The sequence below is a fragment of the Chanos chanos genome, chromosome 2 (genome assembly GCF_902362185.1).
Source record: "Chanos chanos chromosome 2, fChaCha1.1, whole genome shotgun sequence".
Taxonomy (NCBI): domain Eukaryota; kingdom Metazoa; phylum Chordata; class Actinopteri; order Gonorynchiformes; family Chanidae; genus Chanos; species Chanos chanos.
Genome location: NC_044496.1, coordinates 38,751,272 through 38,771,464, shown reverse-complemented (window position 1 = coordinate 38,771,464; position 20,193 = coordinate 38,751,272). Strand labels below are relative to the sequence as shown.

General features: G+C 42.2%; 1 protein-coding gene across 1 annotated transcript in view; it reads left to right on the top strand.

The window, feature by feature from the left end:
- Nucleotides 1-5,806: 5,806 nt before the first annotated feature.
- bcar1 (BCAR1 scaffold protein, Cas family member) overlaps nt 5,807-20,193 on the top strand; it is a 69,201-nt gene continuing 54,814 nt past the window's right edge. The window contains exon 1 of the mRNA XM_030794384.1: nt 5,807-5,871. Coding sequence (XP_030650244.1) covers nt 5,860-5,871 — 12 coding nt within the window. The 5' untranslated portion in view covers nt 5,807-5,859. The remainder of the gene's footprint in view (nt 5,872-20,193) is intronic.

Genomic DNA, 20,193 nt, shown 5'->3' with positions numbered 1-20,193 from the left:
GCAAGGTGAAGCAATGAACAGAAAAAAATGGGCATACATTTCTTTTACACAGACCACCTCTCCACCAACCCAGTTTTAATCTGATGTTGTGTTTTGACAGAGTATAGGTGTTTTCTATTGCTTTAGGCCGTCCTCTTCCTGAAGGGCCAAACTCCTACGGGACTTTACTGCTGCCCTACATGAACACACCTGAGTGCAGGTACCAGAGGCTCCTTGAGGCCCTGATTAACTGAATTGGGTGTGTCTGCACAGGGTAGGAGTGAAAACCTGCATACCCCCCACGGCCCCTCAGGAAAAGAGACTTCTCATCTCAGACTGAACACGTTGCCAACTGAAAGAAAAAAAAAATCTTTTCTGCATACCATGAACACAGTTGTCCTTAGTTAGCTTTTCCCCACTGAATATCAGAAAGTGTCTGCTCCTTTTTATGTTCGACAGTATGGTATGGACGAAGCCCTAATCTTACTCTGCCCCGTCTGCGGGACTGCATAGCATTCGTGTAATTACACATGTCTGAGTCTGGAAGATGAATATATTCAGGGACATTGTTTTTGGTATAGGTTTCGACAGGATGTTGTTAACTTGTTTGTCTTGTGTATACACTCTTAAGTGTCCTCTGAGAGATCTTTCTGGGTAGATTTTTGACGTCATTACCCTTTGCCAGTGGTGTAAACAATGTTATCGCTTTTGAAACACAGAATAAATCAAGTCTTTCGGTTTTTACTTTTTTTTTTTTCGTACGAAGCAATGTCTTGTTCTTAATTACTATGACACACTGATTAAAGACTGTCTTTTCTCCCTAAGGGTTAACGACCCATTTTGTGCCAGTTGGGTCAAACTGTTTCATCAGAAATGTCTTGCCTCGTATCCATGCCCCACTCCTCCCCATCCCCCAGACGCTCTGTGCCAACTCCACACACACACACACACACACACACACATATATACACACATACACTCCCTACAGGCCCAAAACCCTCCCCCACCCCCGTTGGGTATGAAGGATGTCGAGGCTTCTGTTGCACCCAGTTGAAAAAAAAGAGGTCAAGACATTTCACTTCCCAATCTCTCTCTGTAACCCAGCTGTGTAACACCTCTCTCCGTGAGACCAAAGATGCCCTACCATGTAACATCTCTCTCCGTGAGACCAAAGATGCCCTACAGTGTCATTCCTCTCACTTTTTTGTTTACTCGCTACTTTTCCTTTTGTCACTTTTTGTTATCCTTTTACCTCCACTCTTTTCCCATCCTCATTTTTAAGATGTTCTACACGAGATCGGTATTTCCGGCCTGTGCGTCCACACACTCGAAGATAATATGTCTTGTTTATGTAATCCAGGATCCTCCTGTCGCCCCCGTGAGTGCTGGGAAGTTACGTTTATTTATCTTCATATCTGCTGGCAGCCAACAGAAAAAAACAGTTAAATTTTATCTGACCTTGTCTAGGTGAACCAAGTTCATATAAAGACTGCCTTTTCTCCATTTCCTTATATACATTCATGGTTACTGTGCAGGCATGTTACTTGGTACTCTGTATGTGGAGAGGGATCTAGACGGGAATTTGGATGCAGGCAGCTCACACCACTGACACATCCTGTAGGATTTGAGTTCGCTGCAGGCTCTCAAGGGTAATTTATCTTTACTGCATACATTATTCTCCATCTTAATCACTGTCCTCCTGGACTACACTAAACTGGCTTCCCAACTACTGCTCAAACACAGAGCATGCTGAGAATAGAGAGGTCTGCTTTACTCTTCCTCACAATCTGTACTCAAATCTCACTTCTAACACAGGAATTCTCATTCATACCTTTCTCTCCCCCCCCCCCCACCTCTCTCTCTCTCCCCCCTCTCTCTCTCTCTCTCTCTCTCTCATTCACACACACACACACACACACACACACACAGAAATGGACAGTGTAGCATGGCTCTCACATCAATTCCCACACTGGCTTTCTCTTTCACACACACACACACTCACACAGATAGCCCTGAAGACTCCGGAGACCAGAAGTCATTCTCATCTTTATTCAATTTCCCCCTTTCCCACACACACACGTACACACACACACACATACACACACCAGTGTGTGTGTGTGTGTGAACTGTGTTCTGTGTCTGTGGTGCACAGAGAGGAGCTGGTCCATCTCATCTTTATTTAAACACACCTTCCCTCTCTACCCTCTCTTTTCTTATTTCCTTGACTGCGAGAACCCCTGATATTTCCCTTATCCTCTTCTGCTGCTTTCTCTTTCTCATTTTCTCTGCTTTCAGCTCTCGTTACCCCTAAGGTGTCCCATTGTAGAGTTCTTCCTCTTTTTTTCCCTTTAAGCTATTGTCTCTTTGTCATCTTCAACATCTATTTCCATCATCTGAAAAGTCATTCCCGCCATCTGCTTCTCTTCTTTTCCTTTTTAAATTTCATGCTCCCTCCAGTACATAACTTCTTCTGTTCTTCACTTGTCTTGTTGTTTCAGTATTGAAGTGGTAAATGGTAAAAGGAATACTCTTTCTTCTTAACGAATTAAAAAGATCAGAGTGAACACACAAATGACAATTTTTACTGATAATATATGTAAAACTGCATTGTATGTGATGACATTAAATTAAAAAAAAAATCCAATGATCCATATCTATTGAGCAGTTAAACACATTTTTAGAAATGGCACATGCAAATATCAGTTGTTCCCCCTATAGATGGGGAACCTCTGATGGGTCCCATACGCAGAAGTTTTATTGAACCATAGGTGGTTGAATGGAATGCCTGTTATATATTTGGCACAAACTTAAGCTCCAGGCATGTGAGTCTGTCTGTCACCGAGTGCATCATTTCAAACAGGCCGGATGCTGATTAAAAATAGACAGCACTGTTGAGAGGATAATTATGAACAATCAGTGTAAGGAGACGCTAAAATAACAGCGGGGTGAAATGCTCTAAATGCCTTTTACCTCCTGTTCCCAGTGGATAATAGGCACCTCAGAAACATTTGGGCTCTCTGTTGTAGGCCAGGAACGTTTACTCACATTTAATGGATACCCTGTATCTGTTTTGTATAAACTGAAAAAAAAAAACCCACACACACACACAAACAAACAAAATGCCCAACAAGTATCAAAAGATGAGGCAATTTTGTACTACAAGATTGTAATGGTAGTGCATTATCATTATATGTACACTGCATAAATACAGCATAATGTCTTGTTTATGTCATAACAAAGTATTTCTGTATTAATATGAAATAATACTTTGGTAAGCACAGATTGTTCTTTGGTAGTCATTACCATGTACTATGAGTGTTATCATGAGTGTACACATAACATAAACAAAGCACATTTCCAAATCAGTGTGGAACATCCAATAGTGCCACTGTTAGAGAGTGAAAAAACTAAAAACAACTAAAACTTACCAAGGTTTGATATGTAATAGGTAATCAGGTCTACCACGGCAACCACTAGACTAACATGGTGAAAATGATTTTGCCTCATTAAACTGATTTCTCTTTAGGCGTCTCTTCTCCCTGTTGCTTGCAGCAACATGGAATCAGATGGAATCAGGGTCAACAGACAAGTCTAAGAGATCTTCATGTTGCTAAATAATTAAAGGTTGTTTGGTAAAGCCCTGAGCCAATGGGAATACCTTGGAGAGAAATGCTCATCGCTAACTAACACAGCTGAACACTTCTCACAACCAGTGTAACCTGTTTACCACAGAACCTACTTTTGGTCAGTTGGTTCAGATCTTCCCCTTTACACAGATAGCAAAAATGGAACAATGTTTGTTTCGGTTCAGCTTTGTTGTGAGTACAACAAAACTGAAGGAGAGACAGAGAACTCAATGCCAATCTGTGTAACATGCTTCGGTGCTCAACCTGTTTCAGTTAATGCATGCTGATAATGGACACGCACAGTATATATATATATAGCAAGAACCTTTGTAAAGGCTCCAGCTTAAAGGTTCTTGACCACCAACAGTTGTGATTAATTTCAGAGAGACCTATAAACCTTCCAGTCACCACAGCTCTCCCTCATAAATTAAGCAGGTACTAAATGCAAAGGGGAATGAACAATGACTATGGCTATGATACTGATGTGTCTTAAAACCTTCAACAGTGAGCATGCTGGCAATGGAGGCCAAAGCAAATTCAAGGGCAACCATTTGAGATCTCAGACAAAAAAAAAAAAGACCTCTTTGACAAATCTTTAGAAAAGACTCACTCAACGTGGACTACATGAAAGAGGCATTTACGGAGGGTGTGCAATTTGAAAGACAAGACCACAAAAAATATAGTTTAAATTCAAAGAAGTTCCTCCATATTATAATCTGAAGAATCCTACTGTATTCCAGAGAGAGAAGTGAAGTCTGTATGGAAATGAACTTGAGAATGTGAATGTTCCTCAGCATTCCATGGTCCTTGGCCTTTGTAAAATTCAGGAATCTTGACAAAAACCAGGCTCTACCATTATCTAAAACAGGCAGAACTGAAGGACACAGATCAATGCAGCATGGAGAGACTGTATAAACAAGGTGCCAGGACCTTGAAACACTGTTGGGACACTCTTGTTCAGTTTTCTCCAAGTACATATAGAACACAAAATATTGCTGGTCGGATTTTTTTCTCAATATAATGAGTTCAAAAGTAATTTGAATTTCCTCCGAAATTTTCAAAGCTTTCAGCATGGTGCCAGAATAGACATAACTGGAATCTTCAGCTAATCATATGGTATCCTTGAAAATTTACACGTGGATTATGATGTCTTTTATAATGTTCTTCCCCTTACCTTTACCTCTTAACTTTGAAGACGTGAGGCTGTGTTATATCGACTACGCTGATCCAAACTGCAGATGAAAACATATTCCACAATGCAGTCGTATCTGCACAGAATTACAGTAAAGTAGTGAGTTCATTGGATCATCTCATTCTTAATGACCTCTACATTAGCATGGTCGCTTATTGTTTGTGAAAAATGCTTAAGTTGCGTTTGTAAAAAGGTGTGGTCTGGTCGTTTATTTGCGAGAAGTTATGAAGCCCACCGAGGTAACTTAAAGCCTTAAGAAATTCTTTCAATAAAATGCAACACTGCCGACAGCATGTAAGAACAGGCAGAATTTTCTTACAACACTGATTGGAGAAAACTGTTGGTCAATCATGAAATATTCCGCGTGGAACTGAAAATAACTGCGATTATATGATATTAAACTTAAAACAATGTCCTTGCTACTGATGAGAACAATTTTATTTCGCTAGTGAGTTGGCTGCTAACATACTGAGTGTTTCCCTGGTCTCTTTGAGCGGCTATCCCTTTAAACAGAACTTGATGATTCCATCATTAGAGGAGGGAGAGCGAGGGAGAGAGGGCAGTGCGTCGGTTGTGTGTGCAGCGAGGTGACATACACGCACGCATACAGAACACAGCCGGTAAGTGAGGAAATTCTTTGCTCTCTGAACTTAACAAGTGCTCAGCAAGAAGAGAATATCATTCAGTTCAAATACAGTGCTTCAAGGAATTAAACATAGCTGACAAAACCGAATGACACTGGAGAAACAGACCGGTCCACAACGCTGAGAGACAGGGTGCTTTAAAAGACCACGAAGCATACATGAAGTGGACTGCGTCGCATTTTGTGGGCTGCTCTTAGGTGTTGGGGAAATATTTCAAACAATTAGCTTTGTCCTAAATTATCCAGAAGAAGTGGACAAGACGCGGATAAATATCTACAAGAGGAGATGGAATAGACAGACACCGAGGAAATTATCGAGAGAATAGCGTTTTCTTCTGTTGAAAAACCGTAGAGCTGTAAGAAGACTTTCCGTTAAACCACATTCAGCAACGGTGGACGCACCAAAAACGGACGACAAAATGTCTGTTCCAGTAAGTAAAACTGATATTTGTCACTGTTTTATTTACCACAATGCGAAAAGTAACTTAAAACGCACTCATAGATGTCATTGACAAATTATGCCTACTATACTGTTCCGGGAACAGTAGAAGTTATTTCACACATCGGAACATCTGTATGGTTCATGTTGCGTGTTCTGTGTGGAATAATACTGTCATACCGTCGAGTCTTAATTGCAGAACAGTCTTTACTCAAATCTACTCAAAAGGAGTCGATATCCAGCTCCAAAGCGCATGGCTCTGACTGGCATAAATCGGACAGGGTGTAGTGGCACAAAAGGTTGCAGCTTGACTTGTGCCAGCTGCGCAGTGGTATACTGCGATCGGAATTTTAGCGATTATAGTCTACAAATCATTCCAAGTCCGACCAAGCCTGAAATCAGAATTCCTCACAACAGAGACTGTATACCGTAAAATTAGGAAGGAATGTACTTAAATTCATCAGATTTCATTCCCACACTCTTGGAATCAAAAGTTTATTTGCAAACAAAAAGATTTATTAGAAATGGCTTGTATTCCAGTGGTATTATTTCCTATCAAATGTTGCTTTCCAGTATTAGTTAAAACCTTAACATTCCATAGTGGTCTGTGAAACATTTCATGATCGCTGGTATCCAAAAATCTCCTTTGCACGCAGTAATGTTACGATATTTATGTGAAATGCTTCTTTTCACTTTAATATATTTCAGCGCTACATTTTATTTTAAGGCTTGGAATGGAACTACATAAAGGAAGGCTACTGGTAATCTACATAGCCTACATAGAACCGTATGTGAATGTTGAGTTGCTTCATTATTTGGGACGGTAGCCAGTTCACCAGAGGGAAACACTGTTTGCAAGGCACCAGGCGGTACAATCATTAAACCATATCTAATAACGAGTCTTAACCTGTTATCCCTGTTTTCCGCAATAGTGATGCTTGAGGCGTCTCATTTCGCAAAGATTTTGAGATGGGCTTCAAATAGCCAGAAATAAGAAAGTCTTGAAGAAGGTGGATTGTGTGGGGAGGAAATGGCTGAGAGGACCATTCTGGAGCAATGAGGCCGGGCATACTCGTCCTTTTACAAGGCTTGTTTCATTTAGGCCCTGACAGTTTGAAAGTGGGAACCTGCCACGGGGAGTCTGTATTGCCTCTATTACCTCTACTGAAATGTTGTGAAAACATGAATGAACTTGTCGGTTTTGTAGTCTGTGTTCGTGGTGTTTAGTCTATTCCATGCTGAGCTTTTCAGAATTATGAATTAACTCCAGTATCAAGTACTTGAATATAAATTACCTGCGTTACATTCAGGTTAATTTGGAAAATGTAATGGACCTAAACTCGGTCCGCCGACTTAAATTTCTAATTTCAACATGACTTTGAGAAGGCCCGACATAGTTTGTTTGGTCTGTCTGTTCCCCCGCATGAGTAGCAATGCCCCGCACCATATTCAGCAAACAGAAGCCAGATTGCGGTGCTTATTGCCTGAGGGAACTACGGCTTGATCTCGACAGCTGTTCAGCCGCCAGGCGAGAATGACGAATACCCGGTTTGCACAGCTCGCGTGCGACTGGCTCGCTCATCTCCGCGCAACGGGGTCTGACTCCGTTTACCTGGGCACAAAAGACGTCATTACGAGGCGAAAAACAAATAAAGTTGGTAGGCACTGTGTCCACTGAAGGGCCAAAATAGCAACTACCAGGTTTCCATCACGTAAATAAAGCGAAAAAACAAGCACAATTAGGTAATGGCTTGCCATCATTTGTTAATATCTGACGAGGCAGAATATCGCTGCACGGCCAACGCAGCACAGCCATAGCGACTGTCATATTCCAAAGCGTTTAGGGTACAGATAAATAGAAGTTGTGAGAGTGACTGTTAATTAAATTTTCAGGTAACTTATTTTTTGACGTCGGTGATAAAAAAAAATGGACCGCTGTCTGCTTAATGCCTGCAAATGGAATAAAACCCCCAGGTGTTTCTGTAAGTTCTTTTCAAGAAAACAGAAAACATACAAGATACAGTCCTGTCCCTGTCTGTGGCCAGCCAGCCAGGCAGCCAGCAGTGAAATGTTTAACCTTGGGAAGGCTTGTCTGCCACAAAGCCATCTCCCCTGTAGTGATGGTCACTGCACTGCCCAGTCTGCTGAGATGGCTGAGTAGGTCACTAGCCTACTCCCCAGCAGAGCTATGCACCACTTATTGTTCTACAAAAGCTTTTCTCCACACATGCATCAGATCATCCTCCTACAAACCTATGCTGGCCAATACATTCAGTATATTGCGCATGCACTTGCTCCATGCATGTATCTAATGCATAAATTCATATGTTCAGTGGCTGTGCATGAATTGCATGTGTGAATATTGAGGAAAACTAACGTTTATGCTTTTGATCATCAGTTGTATTGAATTTAAATGGTTGTCATGATCTGTGGCACTTGGGGGGTTATACGTTATTTAGATGTTTTGTTTAGATGGTTATATGAAGGTTACACATTTTTCATAGGGATGTGTTTGAGTGTGCACAGTTCAAAGGTGCAACCCCCCACCACCCCTACCACCCCCCCCCCCCCCACACACACGCACATACACATACACACACAAGCAATGCGCGCAACCACACACACACACACACACATGCATGCAAGCACTGTGCACGCTCGCACACACGCACACACACACAGATGTTCATAGAATGAGATTAGACAGGCCTGCTGTGGGGGATTCATTCAATGGTATTTCCAACATATCTTTCCCACACTGTATGACATTTGATGCTTGTCATAGGTAATGCTCCCACATATGTACTAATAATTGTAGCGGAGGGCAAGTCTTTGCATTTCAATAACCCGATTCAATGACCCAGTCCCTGGTTAGTTGTTTGGGTTGCCCGTGGCAACAGAAAGCCATCAGCCATTTTCCTTCGGTCCTCTGTATCTCCCACATATGAATTTCATTCTGCATCCAGATTGTGATAAATACACCACAGTGTACTGACAAACGTGTCTCACCCTCAGCAACTATTGCATACACAAGCAGTTCCCTACTGAAGTGTGGCAACACACACACACACACACACACACACACCTGCCTTTTCTTTGTCTTTCTCTCCCTCTCTGTCTCTCTGTCTCTCTCTCTCTCACACATACACACGCAGACAAATGCTCTGAGCTTTGTTATCTTCAGATAGATGCATCTTTATCGGAGCTTTGTGATTTAGCACCCTTCACTAGTCTCCAAGTTTACACACTTCCTGCAGAGGCATCTTAATCCAGCAGTCAGCTGACACACTCATTTGTTTGCCATTGACAGCTCAGCAGAAATGATAATATTTATCCTCCCAACAGCTGTAGGTAGAGACGTATTGCATATCAGTATAAAATTAAATATTTATATCACCACAGGATTCTATTCTCACTATCAGTTTAAACTGTGTAGATTAATTATAGAATCCGTTTATTTGAATTTAGTCATTCATACAATTTCTGCATAGTTGGATTGCCTCAATTAATGTAACATAAAAGGCAACATGTCTGTGTAGTACAGGATTGCCTTGTAGTATTCTCTTTCAGTGGGTCTAATCAATGGACCCAGTCATTCACAAAATGACTAAATCTTGTCACGGGTTTGATTGATGTGATTCATTTAATTATTGCTAAAGTCTTTGATTTGAATGGATTAAGCCATTGTTGGACTATTCTTATCCTGTGAGGAAGCACAGACCTATGTTTGGGTAACCTGAGAGTAGCTGTGGACAGAGAACAGAATGATATGGGATTATAATCTATATTTTTCTTATAAAACATACATAGCAACAGACCACAAAATTTATTGACTACTGTAAATCTCATTTAATATTAATAAAAAATGAATGCTCAGTCAACTATAAGGTACTGAATTCTGTTGATCTGTATCACTATAATACACACACGCACACACACACACACACACACATACACACACAACACATAATGGAACAAATCTGTTCCTGAGCATTCCGGCTGTCCCTGTGGAATTCACTCCCTTAACTACCCTCCAATAAAGCCTCTGTGTGTGTGTGTGTGTGTGTGAGAGAGAGAGAGAGAGAGACAGAGAAGTATGAAAATAGGGGAGTAACTGTGGAAAAACTTTACATTCTTCTGCTGTGCTCTGTCAGTCTCTGTCAATCTGGTTTGTGCGTGTTTGTATGTGTGTGTGTGTTTATGTGTGTGCTCATGTGCTTTTGGGGGGTGAGAGGGGCGGGGGTGTTGGTGGTGAATGAGTAAGTGAAAGAATATCTCTCCCTGATATAGTGTGGGAAGGGAATGCTGTGGTGGAGTCTGTCTCTCTCTCTCTCTCTCTCTCTCACCCATTGCCACTGCCTCTTTTTTCACTGTTACTTGTTCTGGTTTTTTTTTTACATTGTCAATTCATCCATTTGTATCTCTGTTGTTCTGGCTGACATATTAGGTCTTCAACTTCTTGTCTTAATATCTTTTTGTCTGTCTACAGGCTCTCTACATTCTTTTTGTCTTTCATCTGTTGTTATTGTTGGGGTTCTTAAAATCATATGCCAGCCAAAGGAGATCTGTGTGTGTGTGTGTGTGTGTGAGTGAGTGTGTGTGTGTATGTGTGTGTGTGTACTGAGGAAAACTCCCTTTGCACAGTCTAGTATGAAACCCCACTGGCCCCAATCCACTCTTAGAAAGACGAGTGTCATTTTACTCACTCTCAGTCACAGACACACAGACACACACACACACACACACACACACACAGGTTAGAAATTTACAGCATAAAATTCTTCAGTTTAGTTTTCTCCTTCACATGTCAGACATTGAATATCATAGATGTTATGGTCACTGTATAGTAATGTGACTGGACCAGTCTTAACTGCATCTATTTGTAAATTCTGATCCATTTATTGTTTTGGTCAACAACAGATATCTCTTTTGAATCCCAGTTTCACAGAGCCGAAGCTCTCCCTCAGTGTGTGTATGTGTGTGTGCGTGTGTGTGCATGTGTGTGTGTGTGTGTGTGTGTGAGAGAGAGAGAGAGTTAGTGACTTTGAAGCTCTGTGGCTTGGCTTTGCAGACCTGATAATGAAACACAGAGTTTTCTCACAGTATAATGTCCAGGCAGTGAACTCCTAGAAATTGACACTATTGTTCTATACTACTGTTAATCAGCAGAGACTCAAAGAGTGTGTGTGTGTGTGTGTGTGTACGCGTGCGTGTTCACTGTGGGCAGATAGTTTGCATAGAGGCGAGAGAGACAGAGCACTGAGTCTCTGTGTGTGTGTGTGTGTGTGTGTGTGTGTGTGTGTGTGGGTGTGTGTTCCGTGCCCGAGTGTTTGGCTGAGTTCGGCTATTCTGCTGGAGCTCAGATTGAATTCTTATTATCATGCAGCTGTGAGACTGAAAGGATGAGAATGTGTATGTGTGTGTGTGTTTGGTCTGCTTCTCTGTGCCAAAGCGTCCCGTCGCTGCTGTCGTAAATCGTCGGGGCTGATGTGCATTGTGGCAGTGTTAATGGCGACCCATCGATCACGCGTCTGGTGTGTGCTGGTTGTGGCGGGCACGCGACTCACTCAGCGGGGGAGAGGGACCAGACACTCCAGTAGCTCTAAATCAGCCAATCGATAAGGCAGAGAGATGGAGAGATGGGCAGCAGTATGGCAGAAAGAGAGAGCTTTTGGTCTGCTTGTCATTTGAATTGCAGAACAACGCGCAGAGAAATGAGAGAGGGTCAAGTGAAGAGCAAGAGAAGGGAGGTGGGGGGTGGGAGAGAGATGGACAGCGGGAGTAGGGAGAAGGGTAGGAGGAGAGAAGCGGAGGTAGTGAGAGGGAAGACAAGAAATGGAGAGTGTTTACTGGAAGATTGTGGGGGGCATGTGAGAGAGAGGGAGAGAGAGAGAGAGAGAGAGAGAAGTGAAGGCAGAAAGGAGAACAGAGAGAAGGATGCAGAAAGAGGGAGCTTGGAGGGAGACATAATCTGTTTTAATGAGTTTAATGTGTGTTTGGATTTTGTCTGAGTGCTAGAATCTAGTCCCAGAAACACCTAAGAAAATCAGGTTGCTCAGTCAGATAAAATGAGGTGAGAGGCTTGTGTGTATGTGGTATGTGTATGTGTGCATGCACATGTATACACAAGTTGGTGCATGTGTGCAGGTGTGTGTATTTGTAGTTCACATTAGCTACGCGTAATCTGTTCCCAAACAAAATAAAGACCCAGTAATCTATGTTGCATGCTCCTAATCTGTGTGAAGGTTACTGCACTTCTTCACATTACATTTCCCAAATGAACGCTGCAGTGTGAATAATAGATGCACCAGCTTGACGGAATTCAATTCCATAATTGATGGATTAAGACAGATAAATCAACGTATACATTTTCAGAGCTTGATTTCTGACAGTGAACAGGGTCTGTTGCTATGGTGCTTTAGATTATGTAGATGAGCAGCATTAGAGAAAAGGAAGATTTGATGTCCCTCCAGATCACGCTGTTATCACGTTTGATTGATTCAGATAAACGGTTTGAAAAATTTATAATTTATGTAATATTTTTCATTTTACTTGGGAGCTACAGATGAGTGGAGAGCTTTCCCACCTTCAATTTGATTCTGACCTTGATCATCACCTTTGTCACACACACATACACACACACACACACACACACACACACACACACCACCACCACCAAACAGACATACAAATATGCACACATGCACAGACATACAAACATGCACACACTCACATGTGCACGCACACACGCACACGCACATGCACACCCCTCATGGTAGAAAGGTCTCATTCAGAGTCTGCTGATGTTTTCTCCATCCGTCTGACCTTTTTCATGATGGGAATTCTGCAAGGTGTGATTGGGGGATTTACAAAAAGAGCAAAGGAAAGAGAGTGTGACCGAAAGAGAGAAAGAAAGATGGAGGCAAAATATGATGGAATATGATAAGAATTAGTTGAAGAGATGGAAACTGAGACGGTGACTCCGTTTCACAGAGCTGCTATAATATGACCTTTTGGTTGGGCCATCATCTCTGTCCCTCATCAATTCAGGGGTTAGGATTAACATTGCATCAACATGAGTGCAGCGTTATCACAACATTGTCTCTCCCATTTCTGTAGGCTGATCGACCTTTATGTGGCTTGCAGCCTTTTTAATGCCAGTTTGGGATTAATGCGTGCTTGTGAAGGATAATGAAAGAACTCCATGCTTTAATGCTGAGGCTTTGAGGGGAAGAAAGTCATTTATGGTCAACAAAGAAGCTTCATTTGAAAGAAAATTGATTTTGAGGGTGAAATTTCGATTTCTACTGCAAAATCGTGCCTCACCACCTGATGTGGTGGGTAGAAAGCTGTTTGGAATTTTCTTTCTGTGTCATTTTGAGTGATGAGAAATTAACACTACCACTCAAATCACAACTCCTGCGAGACACACACACACACACACATACACCCACACGTACACACACCTGGCTGTTTCATAGTACTGATTCTCATCTTGCCCTGTGTCTTTGATAACGCTGCGGTGTGTTTCTCTGTGGGAAGTGGCTGTGTAAGAGGGTTTGCAGTAAGGCAATGATGCTTCTTCAAGGAAGTCCCTTTTTTAACAGCTTATTGAAACACAGCATGATCTCTGGTCTGCTTCTGGGGGAAAATGCTGCACGCTTATCAGTAAACATTACTATTCTGCATGGTTTTATACTTGTCCTTACATTTAAAGTCAAACACATCTTTTTTACACACACACACACACACACACACACACACACACACACACACACACACACACACAGGGGGTCTTATTACCACAGACTCAGCAGCTGTAACACACTCATAAAGAGACAGTGGATTGGATTAAATTCAAATACACATGCTTTGGGTAGAGCTTTGCCTTGAAATGGGTTACGCTTTCAAAGTGTGGCTGTGGTATCCCAGAGTATTGAAGCAACAGATGAAAAACAGAGCCTCTGGGATTTCACTGTGAGGAGGATTTCCTCTCGTCGGATGCTGCCTACCGATGCATGGCCATTGATTGGTTGGACACAGTAGAGTAGTAAGATGCTCTCCTCTGTCAGGATATTGTAACAGGTGTTGTGTGTAACGTTCTCCTTTACTGGACACATTGATCAGAGGTTTGCAGATGGTCTTGTGTGACTCTGTAAGGTCGAAGGTCAGGGGACTCTATCTGCATTATGCTGGTTGACCTCTCTCTGATGAGAACAGATGTTATAGCCTTCAGGTCTTGGACTTATTGTTCAGGCACAGGTAACAGATGTAAGCCACACTGTCTACCTTCACGAGGTCACAGGTGACCGGCTCTTTGGACAGAGGAACAAAAGCATCTACAGTGTCAGGTAACTGGCCCCAGGTCTTATATATATGTATATATATTTATATATATTATATCTGTTTTGTTTTGGGGTTTTTTCACTGACTGTGACATAATAGGATTGGCTATCTGGGCCTAGCCTCTCTTTCACACGGCAGCTGGAATGTGTGTTTACTGGTCATGGGGTTGAAGGCCCTCCAGATCAGTGGAGCTTAAAGAGTGTCCAGAGCTAAGCAAGAAGGTCTCCAGATCTGCTGTTGACCTGGGTGCAGAGACTGGGAGGATTAAGAGATGTTTGTTGGGTCATAGAGGCAGATTGGACCAGAGAGATCCAGTAAGATGCAACGGTGGGTCAAGAAAAAAAGATTCTCTGACCATAGCTGGAAGATTATGCTAGAAGATGTCAGAGGATGCTAGAGGATGGCTATGTGGCCTCATGCCTCACCCCTGTGTCCCTCTCACCCCATTGGCTAGGGGTGTAATCTGCTCGGCTGCCGTCACAAAGTCGTGGCTGGATTGGGTTTGAACCGAGAGGGCAAGCAATTTACTGCTCATTCACAGACTGTTCCACATCTTATGAGAACGAGAGCAGAGAGAATGGCAGAGAAGATGATGGAGGGAGGCAAAGTAACAGAGAAAAGAAAGAGAGAGTGTGAGAGAGAGATGGAGAGAGAGGTGGGGAAGACTCTAGAAAGGGAATAAGTGGTGGATAAGGATTGAAGAATTGAAGCAGGAAAAGGGAAATAAGTGTTAAAAAGAGAAAAAAAGGTGGCAAGCAGCAGAGACGGAGTGAGTCAAGCATGAAAAGAAGGAGAGAGAAAGGGATGTAGCGAATATGTGCATGTGTATGTGAGTGTGTGTGTAAATGTGTCACACGCACACGCACACACACGCACACACACGCACACACACAACCTAAATGAAAAACTCTGTGTTTTTATTATGCAATCAGTAACGCATTCTATAACATGTCCAAGTTTGCGCATATCTTTGTGTTTTTCCAGCATTCCTTTCTGTAACACTTCAATTCACTTCATTACTTCAATAGAAAAACACATTCTCCTAACAGATTTTGCTAACAGTATCCCAAAAACAAACCAGAGCTTCAAAGCCAGTGTCAGACCAACGTTTCCACAACGTTAGCCCAACGTTTTGCACACAGTGAGCGGTAGCAAAGCTGTTCTCCAGACTGCTGGAACCGTGTGTTGGAATGTCGGAGCTCTCCAGAGTCTTCATCCAGAAGCTCCAGTCAACAGCAGGAGCTGGAAACTAGGAGCAGCCAAACTGGGCCGCAGCCAGTCCGGCGTTCTGTCAGCAGCCACAGTACCGTTAAAGTCCACAGCCACCTCCAACCAGACGCTTCCTTTTCCCTCCGAAAAGAGTTTCAGAAAACACTTCAGTTCACTACTCAGATTTTAGCATATGATGCTTCTGAAATCAGAATGAAAACAATTCCTAAATGGCAGAGGGACATGGGTGACCTACTTTCTTCGATTCGGGTCATTCAGGGGATCACTGTAGCAATGAGCTCTGTTATATCTACAGGGCAGAATCTGATTGGTTTCATTGTTTAACTGTGGTGCATGCTCAGACTGTTGCATAGCACAAAAGGTATTACGCAAGTTTTACAGTGTGAGGGTTAACGCGCAAATCTCTGAACCAGTCAAAGCAGCCCACGCTGTAAACAAGATAATCTAGAAAATATTTACATCGAGGAAGATATTTACAGAAGTTCTTGCCTCTAGTTTTTTGTTTTCTTTTGTTTTGTTTTTTGTCTTTTTTTGCGTGTATAAAGCCAAGTCAGCAGAAAGTTGGAGCCTCTATTAAAGCCCTTTGTCACCCTGCCACCCTCCTCAGCTGTGGCCTTGGGAAGGGTCCAAGGAGAGAAGGTTCGCAGCGGCAACTACCAAAATATCCCCCCCTACCCCCACCTTGGTGGCCTCAGAGACGCATTTAGACCTCAGGCATGTAAGAGCACCTAATGATTCTTTCACGTGGATGGTTATGGTATGACCAATGAACTCATGTCCCTGAGTTGTTTTCTGTATTTAGGGTCACTCGCTTATGGACAGCACTGTCTCATATGCTGTTTGCCTGCATTAAATTACCTCATATATAATGACTTCACACAAGCTCAGAAAGTATATGTCTTGTTTGTTTGGACAGACAGTTGTCATTTTGAGGGTAGAAGCAGTTGCAGATTTTTTCCTTTGTAGTTGTTCCACTGAATGTTTTCCCGTTTGCCATAGATTATAACATAGATAAATTCATGCCATTTTCCCTGCAGTACGGTAGCTGTTTACACAGAGAGTGGAATGCTACCAGAATCCTAAAGAATTCCCCTTGGAGCAGATGAAGGAAGCGGGCGGAAATGAAATGGATGGGTTTCACTCATAGATTCAAGGTCAAAGAGATCTCGCTCCAAACACCCCCCCCCCACCACCCCCTCAACCTCACCCCACCCATTTTCCTTTATTCACTCCATCACCCCTGCAAATGTGATTGTAGGACACGCGTCGTAAATTACCTTTACCTGTATATTGGAATTAAAATATAAATTAATAACCCAACCCCTTGTAAACATGGCAGTTTGTCTCATCTAATGGATTTAATCAATGCTTTACATCTAGAGGCTATTCCAGTCCATTTCTGGCTCTCTCAGGGCAGGAGGAAACACATATGTGAAAGGCCTCTGAGCTGTTATGGTATCTTTAAGTATTTTTCATATGTGAAAGTTATGGTTTCACCCTTTGAGAACACACAACAGCAAACAAAAACACCTTTTTAACACATGCCAAACCCTATGCTGGATCAGACCTTGTAGTGCAGAAATTAATACGTTCTTGAAAACAATCTTTCATCCATTTCTCATGTCCTTATAAGACAGACAAGTGGCATTTTGACCAATGCCAGACCTCTGGTCCACATTTGAACAGGAGTCTCTCCCAATGACTGATTAACACCTCAGCACTGTTTGCTGATGGATTAGTACGTTCTCTAATGTGTGTTCGATGGCAGATTGATGGTGTGTGTGTGTGAGGGTGTGTGTGTGTGTTTTATGAATGACGGATATGTTTGTCAGTCAAGGTGTTAGGGAACGATTACCGTTGACATGGCGATGGGAGCAGCTGGGACTGGTATTGTTCTAGACTCTGGCGCATTTCCTTTTCCTACACGCTGATCTGGGTATTTCACTGAACTCTCGATGGACCCTGCATTTCTGTCCTGCTCTGGGTTCGTTAAAGAGAAAGAGCAGTTGTGGGAGAATTTAAATGGAGTGATTGAGAGGAGAGTATTCACTGCTGGATACACGCAGCTCTCTGTGTGAAATGCCGTGTATTTGTTACAGCCCCGTCATCATTACTGATAGAGTCAATGCCACGTCAGCCTCAAAAGCATTCATGTAAACAAAAGAGGATATTTAGATTCTGTATGCTCTCTCTCTCTCTCTCTCTCTCTCTCTCTGCGTGGGGGGATGAGAGTGAGAGAAGGAGAGAGCGTGTGTGTGTGTGTGTGTGTGTGTGTGTGTGTGTGTGTGTGTGTGTGTGTGTGTGAGACATGTTCAAATACTATGAAACGTTTGCTCAAGTCAGCTTTTCTACTGATCAGGCCAAGTGTAAATAATTGTGATATTGATCGTTGTTCAGATTGACCAGAAAAGAGAGAAGCCAGGCAAAAGCCTTCCTTTGAATCAGAGCTGCGCAGTAAAGCTTATTGAAAATCCCTCAGCCATAGAGCCTGGTATTGGATCAGGGAATCGCATCTACCGTTTATAGAAGAGAATCAAACAAACCTCAGGCAGCTTTGCCAAGCCTTCCATTTTCACCTGTACCATCCTGAGGGAAATCTTCCTCAGCCAGATTAGAGGCGTGAAGTCTTCCTCGTCTCTCATGTGTGGACACAGAGGAAAGGTAGAAGTGGTGAGAAGAGGAATTCTGTAGAGATAATCCTCCTTTTAGCTCAGATATGAAATTGCAGTGTAGGCTCTGTGCAGTATGAGGCTAGAATCAGAGTAACCTGTCAGTTTACCCTCACGCCCTTCTCATTTCAGAGAGATGAACTCTAATAATGTGCTATTGATATTATTATTTGTTTAGTGGGTCGTAAACCCACTTTTTCACGTTTCTGCATGGTATGACACAGTGTTTTTCTTTTTTCTTCTTCTTTTTTTTTTTTTAAATCGTACAGTATAACTTGAAGAATGACAAAAATGGAAAACCACTCAACGAATGAGCTGAAAAACAAAGTTGTGAAATTTATTTAGTTGAGGATCAGAATGATTTCTTTTACAAAAATGCCATGAAAATGCCATTCACACGCCACCTCTCCTCCAACTCTAGCTTTTTTTTAATGCGAATAATTTCTTTCTACAGGCATAATGTGCCCTGATAACAGTCAGAGTACATGATGTCTGCAATAGAGAAGAGATCTGGGAACCCCGCTTTCTTTAGAACGAGCTACAGTGTGTTAGTTTTGAGAACGAGTCTTGAAGTTCACCAATTCTTTATCACTCTAAATCTCTGAGAGGCTCCCATAGGGAAACGACTGGGCCGCACTGGGCATGCTCAGTAAACCATGAGTCCATGGGTTCAGGAAATGGGCCATTCCTTTGTCCAGTGCCTGGGCACTATTGAGAAAGAGCTGTGTGTGTGTGTTTGTGTGTGTGTGTGTGTGTGTGCGTGTGTGTGTGTGTGTGTGTGTGTGTGTGTGTGTGTGTGTGTGTATGTGAGTGAGTGAGTGAGTGTGTGTGTGTGTGTGTGTGTGTGCACGCGCACACGTGTGAGTGTGTGTGTGAGTGAGTGAGTGCGTGTGTGTGTGTGTGTGTGTGTGTGTGTGTATGTGAATGCTGGAATGTTAATCACATGCTCACTAATGGTTGGATATAATAGCAGAAGGATAGCTCTGTTTACTGACACAACAGCTACACAAACAAACAGACCACCTAACTAACTCTACTATAGGATCTGTAAGAATAGAGACCAGGGGAACAAAAGCCCTGGGAGGCCTCTGTATTTTGACAACAGTAACACAGTGGAAGCAGTCATAAAACCCCCACTGTTACAATACGGTTTGAATGTCACTATAACTATACACTGAATGCTGACTTCTGTCTGAACATGTAATATCTCTGTATAGATACATGTCTGTATCTCTAATGTGTCAATGCAGTGATAACTTTGGAGTTTCAGTATGCTGGTCCATGCTTCTGGACTTTTCTTCCTATGATTTTCTTTTTCATAGAATAATTTCGGTTCCTGACCTCGTCCACCACTGGCTATTTCGTTACTTTTCAGTTTCTGTGTCTTGAATATCCATCAGACTTCGGAAATGTTACTCTATTCCCCCAGTAACAATCCATTAGAGAGGATGTCTGGGTCTTTAACGATGTAACTCTGCTTTGGAAAGGAAAAGAACTTTCTGCGGATGGAGTGGATGTGTGTACACAATTCCCTCCTCATACAACCTCCAAAATCCATTATCTCAATGTAGGTCACTACATTTAGAAATTGTTTCAAGCACAGTGACATGTTTTTTCATTCCTAAACTGCTGTGTGTTCTACTCATCTATCGAAATTTAGAATTGGGCAACACTAGCATGCTAACATAAACACAAAATGAAGAGATTCATCTGATTAGGCAAAAAAGAGAGAGAGAGAGAGAGAGAGAGAGAGAGAGAGAGAGAGAGAAAGAAAAAAGGGACAGCTCAAGAACTAGAGTAACCATATATCCTCTGGAAAACATGTATACACAGAATAACCATATATCCTCTAGAAAACATGCATACACAGAATAACCACATATCCTCTAGAAAATATGTATACACAGACTAACCATATATCTGGAAAACACACAGTATACACAGAATAACCACATATCCTATGGAAAACATGTATACACAGAATAACCACATATCCTCTAGAAAACATGTATACACAGAATAACCATATATCTGGAAAACACACAGTATACACAGAATAACCATATATC